At 40.4% G+C, this 17,412-nt stretch overlaps 1 protein-coding gene across 1 annotated transcript; it reads right to left on the minus strand.

Moving 5' to 3' along the window:
• Positions 1-11,079: 11,079 nt before the first annotated feature.
• On the minus strand, positions 11,080-16,049 carry LOC147438948 (uncharacterized). The gene is made up of 7 exons (XM_086483947.1): positions 13,815-16,049; positions 13,512-13,534; positions 13,294-13,433; positions 13,112-13,213; positions 12,919-13,035; positions 11,234-11,335; positions 11,080-11,157 (listed from the first exon to the last, which is right to left on the minus strand). Exons 1-7 carry the CDS (start codon positions 13,946-13,948, stop codon positions 11,080-11,082), a joined length of 696 nt encoding a protein of 231 aa, XP_086340073.1. The 5' UTR covers positions 13,949-16,049.
• Positions 16,050-17,412: the final 1,363 nt, after the last annotated feature.

Consider the following 17,412-nt stretch of genomic DNA (forward strand, 5'->3'; position numbering starts at 1 on the left):
TGAACCCAACCTAACACTAGGACACTTAAGTGTCTTGAGACACTAAAGTGTCTTGTTTTTCTACCAAGTTTTGGCAATTTATTTGTCAATTTAAAAAGACATATTTTACTCCTTGCTTCTACCATAGATTGGGTATGAGGGAAAAAAAAGCACTGGATTTTTCTCCATATCAAAATACAATCTATATGGAGAGAATTCTCGTAAGTTCTAAGACATAAATTTTAGTAAAATTTCAAGCTGTTTTGCCAAAAAAATCATAAAATCATTATATCTTTTTGTAGAGATGGCCATTTTTATGTTTATAAAAGCCAAGTGTTAGCGCTTAATGTTGCAAAATAATGGAATACACTTCAAAGATAAGTTTTCAAGTCACATGCAAGCTATAGACATAATTTCATACTTGAGCAAGTGCTAAATAAGAGCATAATTTTGGTCTTCCAAAGGTCCCCTTCATGAAATTGGTACCATTCTAGTGCAATTTGACAACTACAAATGACTTTATATGTTTAAACCAAGAAAATACATATTTTTTGGGCTCCCTAACTCAATTAAATCTCGTTGCTTGAACTCCCTAACTCAATTAAATCTCGTTGCTTGAACGATTGTGTGTGTGTGTGTGTGTGTGTGTGTGTGTGTGTGTGTGTGTGTGTGTGTGAGAGAGAGAGAGAGAGAGAGAGAGAGAGAGACCTTGCGAGCATACAAGTCCGTGAGAGAGGCTCCCCAGCCCCCTACTTGGAATGAATATTCGGTCATAGAAGCTCCATAGAGCACAAACAGAGGCCTTTCATGGCGAGTGGATGCCATGGTGTAGAGAGAGAGAGAGAGAGAGAGAGAAGAAGAAGAAGGAGAAGAGGAAGAGCAGTTGTAAACTTTAAAGTCGTACCGAGGGGGTATTGCCTTGTGGGATTCTTGAAATAACACGTGACAAGTTGACAACCTAGAGAGAGAGAGAGAGAGAGGGGGGAATTCCACGTCAAAACTAGCCCCGAGGAAGAAAAGTATGGTTCGAGGTTGCCTCTTCCTTGTCTGAACAACGTTGCGGGTGGAAGAGTGATAAAATGAGAGGCGTTGAGAGACACAGCAGCCCTTCTGCGGGGGAGAGAACTTTGGCGGGCCTAGAGGAAGAGATACCAACGCCCCTGTGCGCAGGTTTTCCATCGTCTGATCTGAATCCAGCCTAAGAGTGCCTCCACATAGTAGGTTATAAAACTTATATTGTCCATTTAAAGGAGGAACTAGTACGGCCGGCCGCCTTCGGCGGCCTCTCTCTCTCCCTCACTCATATAAACCAGAACTCATTGGATGCATCAAACTTTGACACGTGGCACTGGAAAACCAATCTCCTTAATATATAGTATATAAAAGAGGAATGAGAAAACAAGGCATCTCAAGACAGACATTGGCACTTTCCACTGCCTTTCACTCCGATTGAAGAGAGAGAGAGAAGAAGAAGAAGAAGAGAGAATCTATATCTATACTATAATAAAAGGGGGAGGGATTCCGGTTCCCCCCCCCCCCCCCCCCCTACATGTGGCAGAATGTGCTTGCTCCGGCCACATCAGGCAAGTGTGCCCTGTCCGAACAGCGACACATCGAGCGAGAGTGAAGTTGTGAGTGTGTGTGTGTGTATGTGTGTGTGTGTGTGTGTGTGTGTGTGTGGACTTCTATTCAGTCATACAGAGGGTACAGAGGCGCGTGCCGGTGATTGATTAATAACACTGGGGGGGGGGGGGGGGGGGGGAGAGAGAGAGAGAGAGAGAGTCTCGCAACCTACCTCCGAACCCGTTGCATATATTGCCCCTTTCCTACACGCCTACCCAGTCCCGACCTGCCTCCCAAACCACTGCTTCGCCCTTCCTGCGATTGTGACTCTCATCTCTGTTTCCTTCCCGAAAGTAGAGGTGGGCTCCAAAAGACGATAGATGCATTGGTTGCAAGGGAGACAGTGAATAGTTGGGGGCAACCCATGGCACACAGAACATCTACCTCTGTCTTCTCACTCATCCTGACGTACATCTTCTCATTCCTTCTCTCTCCCTCTCTCTACTCCACATGTTTCGCCCCACACTTTGCCTCATCTACAAATTGATGTGCCCCGAGAGCGAGAGAGAGAGAGAGAGAGAGAGAGAGAGAGAGAGAGAGAGAGAGAGAGAGAGAGAGAGAGAGACGTGTCGGCCTACAGAGAGAGGGCGTCCATGATCACTAGCTGACCCAGCTTCTTTGCCTTCTTCATGGAGTGAGATCTGCTCTGTTGCGCAGCCTGCGCTCATGCTCTTGCTGAGTGATTTTCTCTACCTACTGACGTTCATACTCCCTCCTTCGTTGGCCCGAGACACGTGGTGCTTACTTTGCGTGCTCAAATCCTCCCCTCATTTGACGAGGCTTTTAATTTTAATTTTATACAAGATACCCTCTAAAGAGAGACCGACTCTGACGGAGAGAGAGAGAGAGAGAGAGAGAGAGAGAGAGAGAGAGAGAGAGAGAGAGAGAGAGAGAGAGAGAGAGAGAGAGAGAGAGAGAGAGAGAGAGTCGGACTCTAACGGAGGGAGACACACACACAGTGTGGGGGGGGGGGGGGGGGGGGGGAGAAAATGATATGAAATGAAATGTTATATTAACGTCTTCAAAACGCCAGAATGACCTATGAGACCAAACTGGTACAAAAGTGGTGAATCTGTTACAATGTCTGGGTACCTTAGTACTAAAGTACTAAGTGCGAAAAGTGTGAAAGTGTGAAAATAAATGTGAAAAACTAAATACAAAGTATTAAATAAACTTCTTAGGAGCATTCTGGGTGTCTGGCTAGAATGATTCTAATCCTTTGTTGTAGTCTCCTCCGGTGAAGTGTGCTTCTGCATCTCGGTCGTGGTCGTCTCGATTTCCTAAGCTCAATCGCCCTGTCAATTAGGGTGCCTTTGGTATGAATGTGGGTACTCCTTTGTGCTGGCTGCTAGCCTCTTGCTTCTCCTTCCACTCCCGCTTCTCTCGATCCGAAGAAATCTGTGATCTGCCTCTGAGGCTGTAGTGCTCTGTCTTCTCATGATTAGATTATCCTTGTGCCGATGTAGTTCCAGTAGGTACAAGCCTAAGCATCTTTGATCTTGGTATTGCATGATTCTATCTAGAGGTCCAAAGCCTTCTTTAAATAGGCAATGGAAACGCCCACGTATCTCATAGTATACGGTGTAGTGGCATATGTAGTGTAATTCTGTCTCCGGCTCCATTCCGCATAACTTGCAAATTCTGCTCTCAGGTGGGATTCCCCTAAATCTGCCAAATTCAATTTCCAACTCGTGTGAGGATGTACGAATCTGACCAATAGCACATCTCAAACCATGAGACAGGTGGGTATCCATGTAGCTCGGGCGAATCACAAATCCATCTTCAGATAGTTGTAGGAAGCTTTCTTTGTAGTCGGCCATCTTCGTGCCCAATTCTGTGTAGGGTCTACCCATGTCCTCTTAGTATCCAACTGTATAAGATCCTGTCGGATGATTTTATTAATCTCCGTTCGTGTAATTGCCAGTGATGGAGCCTCAAGAGAGTATTGGAAGGGGGGTAATCTTTCCATACTGAACCCGTGTCTCTGAAACCACGAGGACAATTGCATATACCAACACGATGTATCCCCTTTCATTGCTAATTGTCGGGAGGATTCGAGGGCCAGTCTAGTATATCGGCAATTATTTGTATCCCACAAACCATGTATAAAGGACACTGATATGGTAAGAGCTTCAATTTCTATCAGAGGGGCAGCTAGTTCCGCGCGGGTAATCGCGTGTGGAACGAAGGCCTTGGCTCTAATCATTCAGGAAATCATACATACCAAAGGTCTCTCTAAAGAGAGACCGACTCTGACGGAGAGAGAGAGAGAGAGAGAGAGAGAGAGAGAGAGAGAGAGAGAGAGAGAGAGAGAGAGAGAGAGAGCTGCAAAGAAAGAGCGAAGTTCAAATTGGAGAGCGAGCGAGACTATTGTTAGGTAATGAAATGAATTTTGAAGTTGATGGCCATGGCAGAGAATTGAAATGATATATGAACCTCAAGGTTGAGGCCAAAACGATATATTAGCGTCTTCAAGAGGCCAAAATGACCTATGAGCGACAAACTGGTGAATCTAATACTATGTTTGGATATTAAACATAGAAAATGAAACTAGAAGTGCTACTAGCTGGAAGAGAGAGAGTGTTCGCGATAGAAAGATCACGCAAGATAGGAGACACACTGTAGCAATAGAGAGAGAATAAGTCTTTCTTTTGTGAGCTAACTTAAAGATTGTGCTAAGAAGAAGGATTTTTTACCAAGGGAGTAGGATGCATGCTGATATTTGTGATAGTTGGTTACTTGAAAAGAACACATACTTACGCAACACGTTAGTCAACATGTATGTCAAGTGCAACGGAATCCTCAATGAGATTTCTATCCGCAATGTTGCCAATGGAGTGCATTGATTGCAAGATATGGCCAACAGGGTCAAGGTTAGGAAGGTCTCATATGTTTTTAGGGGATGGAAAGAGAGGGCATTTCTCCAAATACAACCATGTACACTTGCACCTTGAAGGCATGTGGCATTCCAGAAGATGTTGATATTGTTGTACTTAATTAGAGAGAGTATAGAGGCACTTGCGGGTGATTAACACTGCACACACACACACACACACACACACACACAGAGAGAGAGAGAGAGAGAGAGAGAGAGAGAGAGAGAGAGAGAAGGATACAAAGAGACAATGAACTAGAGAGCGAGCAAGACTGTTAGGTAATGCTGTGAATTATGAAGTTGATGGCCATGGCAAAGAAATGAAATGATATATGAACTTCAAGATTGAGGTCAAAAAGATATATTAGCGTCTTCAAGAGGCGAAAATGACCTATGAGAGACAAACTGGTGAATCTGATACCATGTTTGGATATAAAACATAGAAAATGAAACTAGAAGTGCTACTAGCTGGAAGAGAGAGAGAGAGAGAGAGAGAGAGAGAGAGAGAGAGAGAGAGAGAGAGAGAGAGAGAGAGATCACACAAGATAGGAGACAGACTGCAGTAAGAGAGAGAGAATTAAGTATTTCTTTTGTGAGCTCACTTAAAGATTGTACTAAGAAGAAGGATTTGTTCCAAGGTAGTAGAATGCATGTTGATATTCAAGATAGTTGGTTACTTGAAAGAAAACATATTTAGGCAACATGTATGTCAGTGTGTAGTGCAATCCTCCACGAGCTTCCTATCCGTAATGTTGCCTATGGAGTGCGAGTGGCTGACCTAGTGTCTAGGCTTAGGCATTATGTCTAACCATAGTCAACAATCGCCAAGTTCTCAACAAGTGGTGGTGGGGTGTGTGTGTGTGTGTGTGTGTGTGTGTGTGTGAGAGAGAGAGAGAGAGAGAGAGAGAGAGAGAGAGAGAGAGAGAGGCAACAGGTACAATAGGTATGTGGACATACAGGGGCTCGATCATGTTGCATAATGTACAAGAGCTCGAAGCCTCAATTATGCACCTTTGGAGCCTCGATTATCTACCTCTGCCTTTGCACTCATACTAACATACATCTTCTCATTCCTTCTCTCTCCCTCTCTTTGCTCCACATGTTTCGCCCCATACTTTGCCTCATCTACAAATTGATGTGCCGAGAGAGAGAGGAGAGAGAGAGAGAGAGAGAGAGAGAGAGAGAGAGAGAGAGAGAGAGAGAGAGAGAGAGAGAAAGAGATCTACAGGAGAGGTATCGTCTCCCATCCTACATGACTCTCACCTCCTTGCTTCGCTCTAACGCTCACCTCATCGGCAGCTCGCGAATCAGAATCGCCATTATTCTCAGCATGTGTCAGCTTGCAGAGAGAGGGTATCCATGATCACTAGCTGACCCAGCTTCTTTGCCTTCTTCATGGAGTGATATATGCTCTGTTGTGCAGCTTGCGCTCATGCTCTTGCTGAGTGATTTCCTCTGCCTACTGATGTTCATCCCCCTCCTTCGTTGGCCCGAGACACGTGGCGCTTACTTTGCATGCTCAAATCCTCCCCTCTTTCGACGGCACTTTTGATTTTAACTTTATACAAGATACCCTCTAAAGAGAGACTGACTCTGGCGGAGAGAGAGAGAGAGAGAGAGAGAGAGAGAGAGAGAGAGAGAGAGAGAGAGAGAGAGAGAGCGAGCTGCAAAGAGAGAGTGAAGTTCGAATTGGAGAGCGAGCGAGACTATTGTTAGGTAATGCAGTGAATTTTGAAGTTGATGGCCACGACAGAGACATGAAATGATATATGAACTTCAAGATTGAGGCCAAAAAGATATATTAGCATCTTCAAGAGGCCAAATGACCTATGAGAGACAAACTGGTGAATCTGATACTATGTTTGGATATAAAACATACAAAATGAAACTAGAAGTGCTACTAGCTGGGAGAGAGAGAGAGAGAGAGAGAGAGAGAGAGAGAGAGAGAGAGAGAGAGAGAGAGAGAGAGAGAGAGAGAGAGAGAGTTCGCGATAGAAAGATCATGCAAAATGAGAGAGAATAAGTCTTTCTTTTGTGAGCTAACTTAAAGATTGTGCTAAGAAGAAGGATTTTTTACCTAGGCAGTAGGATGCATGTTGATATTCGTGATAGTTGGTTACTTGAAAAGAACACATACTTACGCAACACGTTAGTCAACATGTATGTCAAGTGTAGCGGAATCCTCAACGAGCTTTCTATCCACAATGTTGCCAATGGAGTGCATTGATTGCAAGATATGGCCAACACGGTCAGGGTCAGAACAGGAAGGTCTCATATGATTTTAGTGGATGCAAAGAGAGGGCATTTCTCCAAATACAACCACGTACACTTGCACCTTGAAGGCATGTGGCATTGTAGAAGATGCTGATATTGTTGTACTCAATTAGAGAGAGTATACATGTATGTCAAGTGTAGCGGAATCCTCAACGAGCTTTCTATCCGCAATGTTGCCAATGGAGTGCATTGATTGCAAGATATGGCCAACAGGGTCAGGGTCAGAACAGGAAGGTCTCATATGATTTTAGTGGATGCAAAGAGAGGGCATTTCTCCAAATACAACCACGTACACTTGCACCTTGAAGGCATGTGGCATTGTAGAAGATGCTGATATTGTTGTACTTAATTAGAGAGAGTATAGAGGCACTTGTGGGTGATTTACAATGGAGAGAGAGAGAGAGAGAGAGAGAGAGAGAGAGAGAGAGAGAAGGATACAAAGAGACAATGAACTAGAGAGTGAGACAGTCTAGAGAGCGAGCAAGACTGTTAGGTAATGTATTTTGAAGTTGATGGCCATGGCAGAGAAATGAAATGATATATGAACTTGAAGATTGAGGTCAAAAAGATATATTAGCGTCTTCAAGAGGCAAAAATGACCTATGAGAGACAAACTGGTGAATCTGATACAATGTTTGGATATAAAACATAGAAAATGAAACTAGAAGTGCTATGAGCTGGAAGAGAGAGAGAGAGAGAGAGAGAGAGAGAGAGAGAGAGAGAGAGAGAGAGAGAGAGAGAGAGAGAGAGAGAGAGAGAGAGAACAAACTCGAGAGCGAGAGAGTCTAGAGTGCGAGCAAGACTATTGTTAGGTGTAATGCGGGTGTTAACACCGGAGAGAGAGAGAGAGAGAGAGAGAGAGAGAGAGAGAGAGAGAGAGAGAGAGAGAGAGAGATCATAAGATAGGAGACAGACTACAGTAAGAGAGAGAGATAATTAAGTCTTTCTTTTATGAGCTCACTTAAAGATTTTGCTAAGAAGAAGGATTTGTTCCAAGGCAGTAGGATGCATGCTGATATTCAAGATAGTTGGTTACTTGAAAGAACACATACTTAGTCAACATGTATGTCAAGTGTAACGCAATCCTCCACGAGCTTCTTATCCGCAATGTTGTCTATGGAGTGCCAGTGGGGCTGACCTCGTGTCTAGGCTTAGGCATTATGTCTAACCATAGTCAACAATTGCCAAGTGCTTAACAGGTGGTGATGGTGGTGTGTGTGTGTGTGTGTGTGTGTGAGAGAGAGAGAGAGAGAGAGAGATAGAGAGAGAGAGAGGCAACAAGTACAATAAGTATGTGGACATACATGGACTCGATCATGCAACATAATGTACAAGAGCTCGAAGCCTCGATTATGCACAGTTGGAGGTAAGAAAAAATCTACATAGCACTGCCGAAGGCGCCGCCGTTGTACTAGTATAAATTAAAGAGAAGAAGAATAAAACATACCTTTCAAAATTTGAAGGGTGCTCCAATGTACACAGAAACTCTCTCGGCATACACTTTTCCTTTTTGTCGAAAAGGCAGTGCCAGTAAAGGAGGAGAGGACACATTTCATAAACTTTTGCATTTTTGAAAAAGTTTGGGGCTTTTCCATGGGCCACTTACACAAACTAAACTTTTTGGCCTTCAAAAGGCTATAGGAAAGTGGGTGGAGAATTGGTGCACTTCCTGGATCATTGATTAAGAATCATGGATTGACGACAAATGTCATGTGAGCTTCTTTTATAATGTATATGGGTCTTTCCATCATTGTAACTTGGTCCCTTCTTTTAATGCTCAATTGACTTCCTTGTTTTATAAAGGTTATATATATGTATTATAATGTAAATGGATCTTTCCATCATTATAATTTGGTCATTTTATTTGATGCTCATAAATCTTTGTTTAGTTTATAAGTTTTATAAAGGTTATATATATTTTTTATAATGTAAGTATCTCTTCTCATCATTGTAATTTGGTCCCTTTATTTAATGCTCATTTGACTTTTTGGCTTTCTAAAAGAAACCGTTAGTGTTGGGCTCGATTAGGGAGACTTTCATAGTTTTCATCACATGATGGAGACTTATCTTTCATTTCACATCATGTCTTTACTTTTGCATTCTATTGTTTTAAAATGCTAAAGTGAAGTTTCATCTTACATAATTTTAGTAAATTTTACACACACATACATGTTTTTTTTGCATTCTATTATTTTAGAACGCTAAAGTGAAGCTTCACCTTGCATAATTCTAATAAATTCTACACACACACCTATATTAATTAGTTCTTTTCATCTCACAACTTCACATGGCTTTACATTTCTTGCATTTTATAGCTTGATTCCAATTAATGTTAACATTCAAAAAAGTCTCTTTTATTAAGCACTACTGATCGAGTTTCCTCCTATTAAAAAAAAAAACAAAAATACTAGCAAAAATTTTTGAGATTTGCAAAATGTTTGGACGACTTTCTCACATATTTCATCCATTTACCATGGTTTGCAGTTAGCTAGTCTTGATTTTCAATCAGCTCAAGACTAAGCTGATTCAATTCTTTCCCAAACACTGATACCAGTTTAAACAATTTTATCACTTTCTTATTGTTTTTGAACGTCATCATGACTCTTTCACTTGTTTTTGCTTCCTAAAAGAAACCTTAGTGTTGTGTTGGGTTAGGGAGACTTTCATTGTTTAATGTGCCATGATGGAGACTTACTTTAAATGTTTATTTCCACTTTCATTTCATGTCTTGACTTTTTTTGCATTTTATTGTTTTAGAATGTTAAAGTGAAACTTCACTTGCATAATTCTAATAAATTCTATGGATACACACACACACACACACACACACACACACACACACACACACACACACACATATATATATAAATATAAATATATATATATATATTGATGAGTTCTTTTAATTTCACATTTCATTTCACAGCCTCACATGGCTTGACTTTTCTTACATTCTATAACTTAACTCTAGTCAATATTCAGGAAAGTCTCTTTTATTAAGCGGCCGTCGACTGAGTTTTCTTCCCACAAAGAAGCGAACTGGAAATACTAGCATAACTTTATTATTTGCAGGATTTTTGAACTATTTTCTAACATATTTCACCAGTTTTTCTTCCATTTACCATGGTTTGCAACCAGGTAGTCTCTATTCTCAATTGGCTCAAGTGTAAGCTGAGGCAATTCTTTCTTGAACACAAATTCTATTTGAACTCAACCTAATGATTTTATCACGTTCTAATTATTTTAGAAAGCCACCGTGATTCTTTCACTTGTTTAATCTTTGTTTAGTTTATAAACGGGTCTCTTCATTTAAGGTCTCATGACTTTCTTGTCAATTTTTGATTTAAAACATACTTTTTTCCTTGTAAATCTTCTTTCATTTACAAATAATTTCTAACTAAAAAATTATAAATTATCCTTAAATATAAAAAAAAATTCACCACTAAGAATTTTTTTCAACTTTTGGTTTTGATATACAAATGTCACCTTATTACTTTAGTGCATTTATTATCATTATGGATTAGCTTAAAAATTTCTTCACAACTAAGATTTAAACAAGGTGAGGGATCACGAGGGCCTGCTTTTTTCCATGTATTTGCAACTCTTCTTCATTAGCATGGCAGGGATGGACATATATTGGATATGGGTATATACCACCCGCCTTAGTCGTGGGGAATGCATATTTCTTTACTTCTGTCGGCGTCATCATGTTCCCAACAATTCAATGAGTTTTCACAGCAATTTCTATTTCTCAGAAGGAAAATCTCTGCCAAAAGAAAGTTTGCACAACACATCATCAAAGGCATTGTTCTGATTGAACTTTTAAACGTGTATTTCTCTCACAATGAAGGGATGGAAGGCATATATATATTGATAAGAGCCCGAAGTACGAGGCTTTGATTCATTACAAAGCATTGATAGATTGCTAAGCATGTGTTTTTATATCCTTTCGACTATACATTACAGGGAAGAGAGCATATGCTGCAAAACACCCATGGCAGATATCATCTTCATGTTCCTAAAGAATGGGATAGGTTGAGAGTGTTCTTCACATTATTCTTGGCAAATGCTCGTCCAAAACCGACCAAATTTCATCATATTATCGTCCAATGAGGCACAAGTAATGGTTTGAATGAACCTAATGTGTTAGCCTCGGGAACAACACCTACAAACTTTGCAGTGCAGCACTATAAAACTTGAGGATAAGCCTCTATCCATCTGTGTGAAAAGCTGACATTTGCTATACATGATGAATTCCATTTGGAACTCTCGTATTTACATTTGCTATACATTAACTCGAATGGAACTCTCATATTTATAGAAAATTGCTACGCCGATGATTCGGTCACCTCCCCCTCGCATGTCCCAACAATGCCTTTTAGGGCAGTGGAGAAATCCTTATAAAACTGCAAGAAAAATATCAATTAATCATCATAACTTAAGGTGAATCCACAATGAGCCACATGAGCATAGAAGACCAACCTTGCAGGCTTCCAATGTGTCGCCCCCAAAAATGATTCTTTTGAATTTGGCATTCTCCTTGAGTTGCAGAACAAAGACAATATCACCTGTGACAGTATCGGGCTGCCAGAAAAAACAGTTATAGAGTTTCAGTTCCAACCGTGTCAAAGTAGATTGATAACCTTGCATATAAGGGCACCTACCGCCTCATCTGCTTCTCTTGGAAATGCGATTTTTTGCATAATTCTAGTAAATTCTATGGATACACACACACACACACACACACACACACACACACACATATATATTGATGAGTTTTTTTAATTTCATATTTCATTTCACAGCCTCACATGGCTTGACTTTTCTTACATCTATAACTTAATTCTAGTCAATATTCAGGAAAGTCTCTTTTATTAAGCGGCCGTCGACTGAGTTTTCTTCCCACAAAGAAGCGAACTGGAAATACTAGCATAACTTTAAAATTTGTAGGATTTTTGAACTATTTTCTAACATATTTCACCAGTTTTTCTTCCCTTTACCATGGTTTTCAACCAGGTAGTCTCTATTTTCAATCGGTTCAAGTCTAAGCTGAGGCAATTCTTTCTTGAACACAGATTCTATTTGAACTCAACCTAATGATTTTATCACATTCTAATTATTTTAGAAAGCCAACGTGATTCTTTCACTTGTTTAATCTTTGTTTAGTTTATAAACGGGTCTCTTCATTTAAGGTCTCATGACTTTCTTGTCAATTTTTGATTTAAAACATACTTTTTTCCTTGTAAATCTTCTTTCATTTACAAATAATTTCTAACTAAAAAATTATAAATTATCCTTAAATATAAAAAAAATTCACCACTAAGAATTTTTTTCAACTTTTGGTTGTGATATGCAAATGTCACCTTATTACTTTAGTGCATTTATTATCATTACGGATTAGCTTTAGAATTTCTTCACAACTAAGATTTAAACAAGGTGAGGGATCACGAGGGCCTGCTTTTTTCCATGTATTTGCAACTCTTCTTCATTAGCATGGCAGGGATGGACATATACTGGATATGGGTATATACCACCCGCCTTAGTCGTGGGGAATGCATATTTCTTTACTTCTGTCGGCGTCATCATGTTCCCAACAATTCAATGAGTTTTCACAGCAATTTCTATTTCTCAGAAGGAAAATCTCTGCCAAAAGAAAGTTTGCACAACACATCATCAAAGGCATTGTTCTGATTGAACTTTTAAACGTGTATTTCTCTCACAATGAAGGGATGGAAGGCATATATATATTGATAAGAGCCCGAAGTACGAGGCTTTGATTCATTACAAAGCATTGATAGATTGCTAAGCATGTGTTTTTATATCCTTTCGACTATACATTACAGGGAAGAGAGCATATGCTGCAAAACACCCATGGCAGATATCATCTTCATGTTCCTAAAGAATGGGGTAGGTTGAGAGTGTTCTTCACATTATTCTTGACAAATGCTCGTCCAAAACCGACCAAATTTCATCATATTATCGTCCAATGAGGCACAAGTAATGGTTTGAATGAACCTAAAGTGTTAGCCTCGGGAACAACACCTACAAACTTTGCAGTGCAGCACTATAAAACTTGAGGATAAGCCTCTATCCATCTGTGTGAAAAGCTGACATTTGCTATACATGATGAATTCCAATTGGAAATCTCGTATTTACATTTGCTATACATTAACTCGAATGGAACTCTCATATTTATAGAAAATTGCTATGCCGATGATTCGGTCACCTCCCCCTCGCTTGTCCCAACAATGCCTTTTTAGGGCAGTGGAGAAATCCTTATAAAACTGCAAGAAAAATATCAATTAATCATCATAACTTAAGGTGAATCCACTATGAGCCACATGAGCACAGAAGACCAACCTTGCAGGCTTCCAATGTGTCGCCCCCAAAAATGATTCTTTTGAATTTGGCATTCTCCTTGAGTTGCCGAACAAAGACAATATCACATTTGACAGTATCGGGCTGCTAGAAAAAACAGTTATAGAGTTTCAGTTCCAACCGCGTCAAAGTAGATTGATAACCTTGCATATAAGGGCACCTACCGCCTCATCTGCTTCTCTTGGAAATGTGATTTTCTGCCCATGTTGCATGCCTTTCTCCACATGCACTTCCATCATTTTCTTGTCCTGTACTATTTTTTCACCTTTGCAAGTACACTTGTCCTTCGCACTTATAGTTTCACCTGAACCAACACATATTGGTCAGCAGTCCAATTCTTTTTCCTCGAAATTTGAAAAAGGCGTAACCGAGAAGACCATACCTGACAGGACAAACATGCTGCATCTGTTGAATCATACCAGGGCCAAGCTATGCTGAGTGGCCATGTGGCCATGAGGGTGTTAGGTAGAGGCGGCAGGGGGTGAGGTTAGTTCTCTTTGCACCCGCAAGCGCCCCTAGTTTGCTCTCAAGGTCATATTTTATTCCAAGTACCTAGGAGTTCAAGATGATCTTATCAACTTCGAACAAGTGGACAGGGAGTTCGATTGGGACAACTATGTTATCCTCCTGGCTCTTGTTGCCACTGTTGCTCAAGCATGGGCTCCTAGTTCTTTCTTTGAGTTACCCTTTATGAATTGGAATGGTCTCCTCATTCTTGCAGTTCTTCACATGGGTCCTTGTGAATTCCTGTACTACTGCATTCATCGAGCTTTTCACAAGGTTGTATATCGGTATGATGGTTATCATCACCTCCACCATGCTTCAGCAAGACCAGAGCCATCCACAGCTGGAACTCGTACGTTTCTGGAGCATCTAGTGCTGACAGCATTGATGCTCCTGCCATTGGCTGGTGTCATCTTCACTGGCATGATGTCACTTGGGATCATTTACACATACATTCTGGGTTTTGATTTTATGCGATTCATGATTCATTCCAGACACAAGTGGTTGAGCACTGCGAAAAAAACAAAGAATTCTTTTCTCTCAAGAATGGTCCCAGTATAAAGAATCATTTATCCTTGCTTTTAACCAAAGTGGGACAGGGTTAGACCCAATTAGCTCTTCTATCCAATCCTGCACAAGCTGCTACGACTTTGTGGTTAGTGGGGCCTTTTAGTTCTAATGATGTAATAAATGTACAGGCAGTATATCTTCAAGGATGTGTTAAAGCTTGAATCACAGCAATGAGCTACTATAGACATTAACATGTCCTCCTCCGGGGTCAAAGATTGAAACTCTGATGGCAATTTTAGTAAAACCATACTGAAGAAAGGATTGCAAATAGTCTGATCTAATTTGCTGATCTGCTACCGCCAGTCTGTTAAACTATCCTTTGGTTCTAGCTTTCTCTGATTGAGACTCTCCTTCATGCTTCGCATCATCATTTCCTTTACTGTGGGTATGAAAATCTTGTGCCTTTTTGCCATGGAGAATATTTTCTTGCCGTTGACAGGGAGGAGGACCCCTGGCACTACCCATTTGTGAATGGTACCGACTTTGATGAGAATAATTTGGCCTAAAAAAAGGTTTTTTCTTGGAAACACACCTTGACAACGGTCCATATCTGTGACTGTTATTTGCCGCAACAAATGATCTCGACCTGTCATTAAAAATAGAGGAACGTGGAAAACTGTGTTGCACCTGTCCAAATTTTCTCCATCTCCCATTTTGGCTTGCCTGTTCTTCATCATCACAAGTAGCTTTATCTTCCTTACTGAAAAGCATATTACCTGGAAGAGGCTGTGCTCGTGAATGACTAAGTTCTGCAGAAAAACTCTTACGTGGACAAGATAGTAGCCTGGAGAGTGGCGAGCAGTTATCAATCTGCTGGTTGCATGATGAATTATGGTTCTCTAGTATAGCTAAAGAACATGGGTCCTCCTTGTTAAATTGAGGACAGCACATGCCCGAATCAAGCGAATAACACCGCTCCTTCGAACTTATGTAGGGCTGTGGTTCGGTATCCACCGCCATAACCTCTGCCAATGTTGGTTTATTACCTGCTCTGGCACTTCTTGATGTTTTTTCAAAGTTCTGGACAGCTATTTTAGAAGCAACCTTGCCAAGATTGGGGTCAACCCTTTGTAATAAAAGATCATCAGCATGTTGTGACCCGACATGACTTCTCGTTTCACTAACTTCTTTCTCTAGCCTCACCTTCCTCTGATAGGCTGCCTAGTGGTAAGTCTGATTCTTTACTGAGATTGGAGGCCATTGTCATGTGTGCACGCTGTAATGAGACTCCAGAATTCTCCACTAAATCAACCCCCTGGTGCTCCAAAGAAGAGTCGGCAGCAGTAGAAGTACTTGCTGCCTCTTTAGAGCACCATGAGCGGGCCTACTTTGTCCCATCCCTTACACCTGCTTCCTCTGAAACTTTTCCAGATTTTTGCTCTCTCTCTTCTTTCTGCTTTTGCTTTCTGTGTGCAACCACTGATCCCCCCTCTTGATATCTTTTTGTTGAGATGAACAATAACAATCTTCCCGGTCTCTGAACCTAAGGCAGCTTCGGTTCTCCTTTTACTTCTCTCTCTCTCTCTCTCTCTCTCTCTCTCTCTATATCGCATAGGCAATGGAGGATCTCTCTCCCTCTCTCTCTCTGGCAATCGAGGATCTGCAGGTGCTGACCAGCCCGTCTTCTGCGTTCCACCTCGCGACTCCAGTCTCCCATCGTGAGTCACGTGGAGTGCTTACTCTCTTCAGCTGCAATTGCAGACGGCTCCAAGCATATTTTCGCATGCCTTCTTACCTCAAAAAGTGTTGGCCGTCCATGTGGACGCCATCCGTGAAAGGATGCCTTAGCTAGCCCAACACTAAGGCCTTTCTTTCACATGCCAAAAAAAAAACTTTTTGTTTTGATATGTAAATGTCACCTTGTTACTTACTTTAGTCCATGTATTATTATTAGGGATTAGGTTTACACATTTTCAATATTCATTTCTATCCTAAGACATTATGGATTTCTTTCATTTAATAGCATGCATCATTTTATTGTGTAATTTGTTTTATTTATTTATTTAGATAAGAATTAGATCAATTCTTAAACTCTCACTGATATTTTATATGCTTTATGTTTTCATGAGGTCAATTAATATAACACTCATACATAAGGGCGTAAGGAAAAACGAAAAATTTTGGTGCAATTCATTTACCATTGAATTGAATTGTTGCATGTTCTCCAAGTGACATTTGAACGTTTTTGGATTTTAATGTGTACATATAGGAGTGCTCCCCCACTCTCTCACTTCGTTGGAGTCGAGGTAGTTCTCTCTCTCTCTCTCTCTCTCTTTAACTTGTTTTACTTCCTTTTTGGTCTTAAGAAGGCCTTAGGGGGGTGGTGAAAAAATGGTGCAATTTTTGAGTCATTGATGCAAAGGTTGTTGATGATGGAGATGTGTCCATTTGGGTTGAAAAGGATACATTTTTATAGATTATATTTTCTTTCTAAATATAAGTGGGTCTTTTCATCATTGCAATTTGGTCCTTCTTATAAAGCTCTCTTTACTTCTTCTATTTCTTTGTTTATTTGGACCGCTTAAAAAACAAGCGCATTCATGGAAGTTTGATACCATAATGTGAAATTCTTATTTCTTACACTTATTAAACCTATCTTTAATTATGAAGACATTAAAATATTATTTAGGGAAAGTAGAGTGGGTGAAAAACAGTGGGTTATTGTCAACTTCTCATCTCATGTTGCAAACGTTAATTTTTTGTTTAAATCAAGTATCTTTTTAAAATAGATTTTACATATGTATCTCTCACACTTTATTAACCTCTCTCTCTCTCTCTCTCTCACACACACACACACACACAAGTTATCTCCTGAAATACATTAACTATAAAGTGGTATGACCATGGCCAAGATGAGTGTCATACTGAGTTGGTTGTACATCGTACAAAAAAGGCAAAGTGAGCAGGTGACAAACACCGCAATAATTAACGTGATATGGGTCATGAGATATGGCTATGGCCAACATCACTCACATAGTGCATTGGTTACAAAAAGTGAGAAAAGCTCTCTTGCATAATTTTAGATTCTCAATTCTCAAGGTCTTAATGCAATATATGGCTCCTGGATGCCTACATTTTGAAAGAGTATTGTTATCTAATAACATGCATAGTCTTTAAGGCTCTTTGCATCTCATATAAGATAGAGCAAGATGTATTGTAAGGAAGGAATGCTTTTAGAACCCTTTGATCGAGGTTTTCAGAATGCATAG

Source organism: Adiantum capillus-veneris, chromosome 16, assembly GCF_014529385.1.
Source record: "Adiantum capillus-veneris isolate H3 chromosome 16, ASM1452938v2, whole genome shotgun sequence".
Lineage (NCBI taxonomy): Eukaryota > Viridiplantae > Streptophyta > Polypodiopsida > Polypodiales > Pteridaceae > Adiantum > Adiantum capillus-veneris.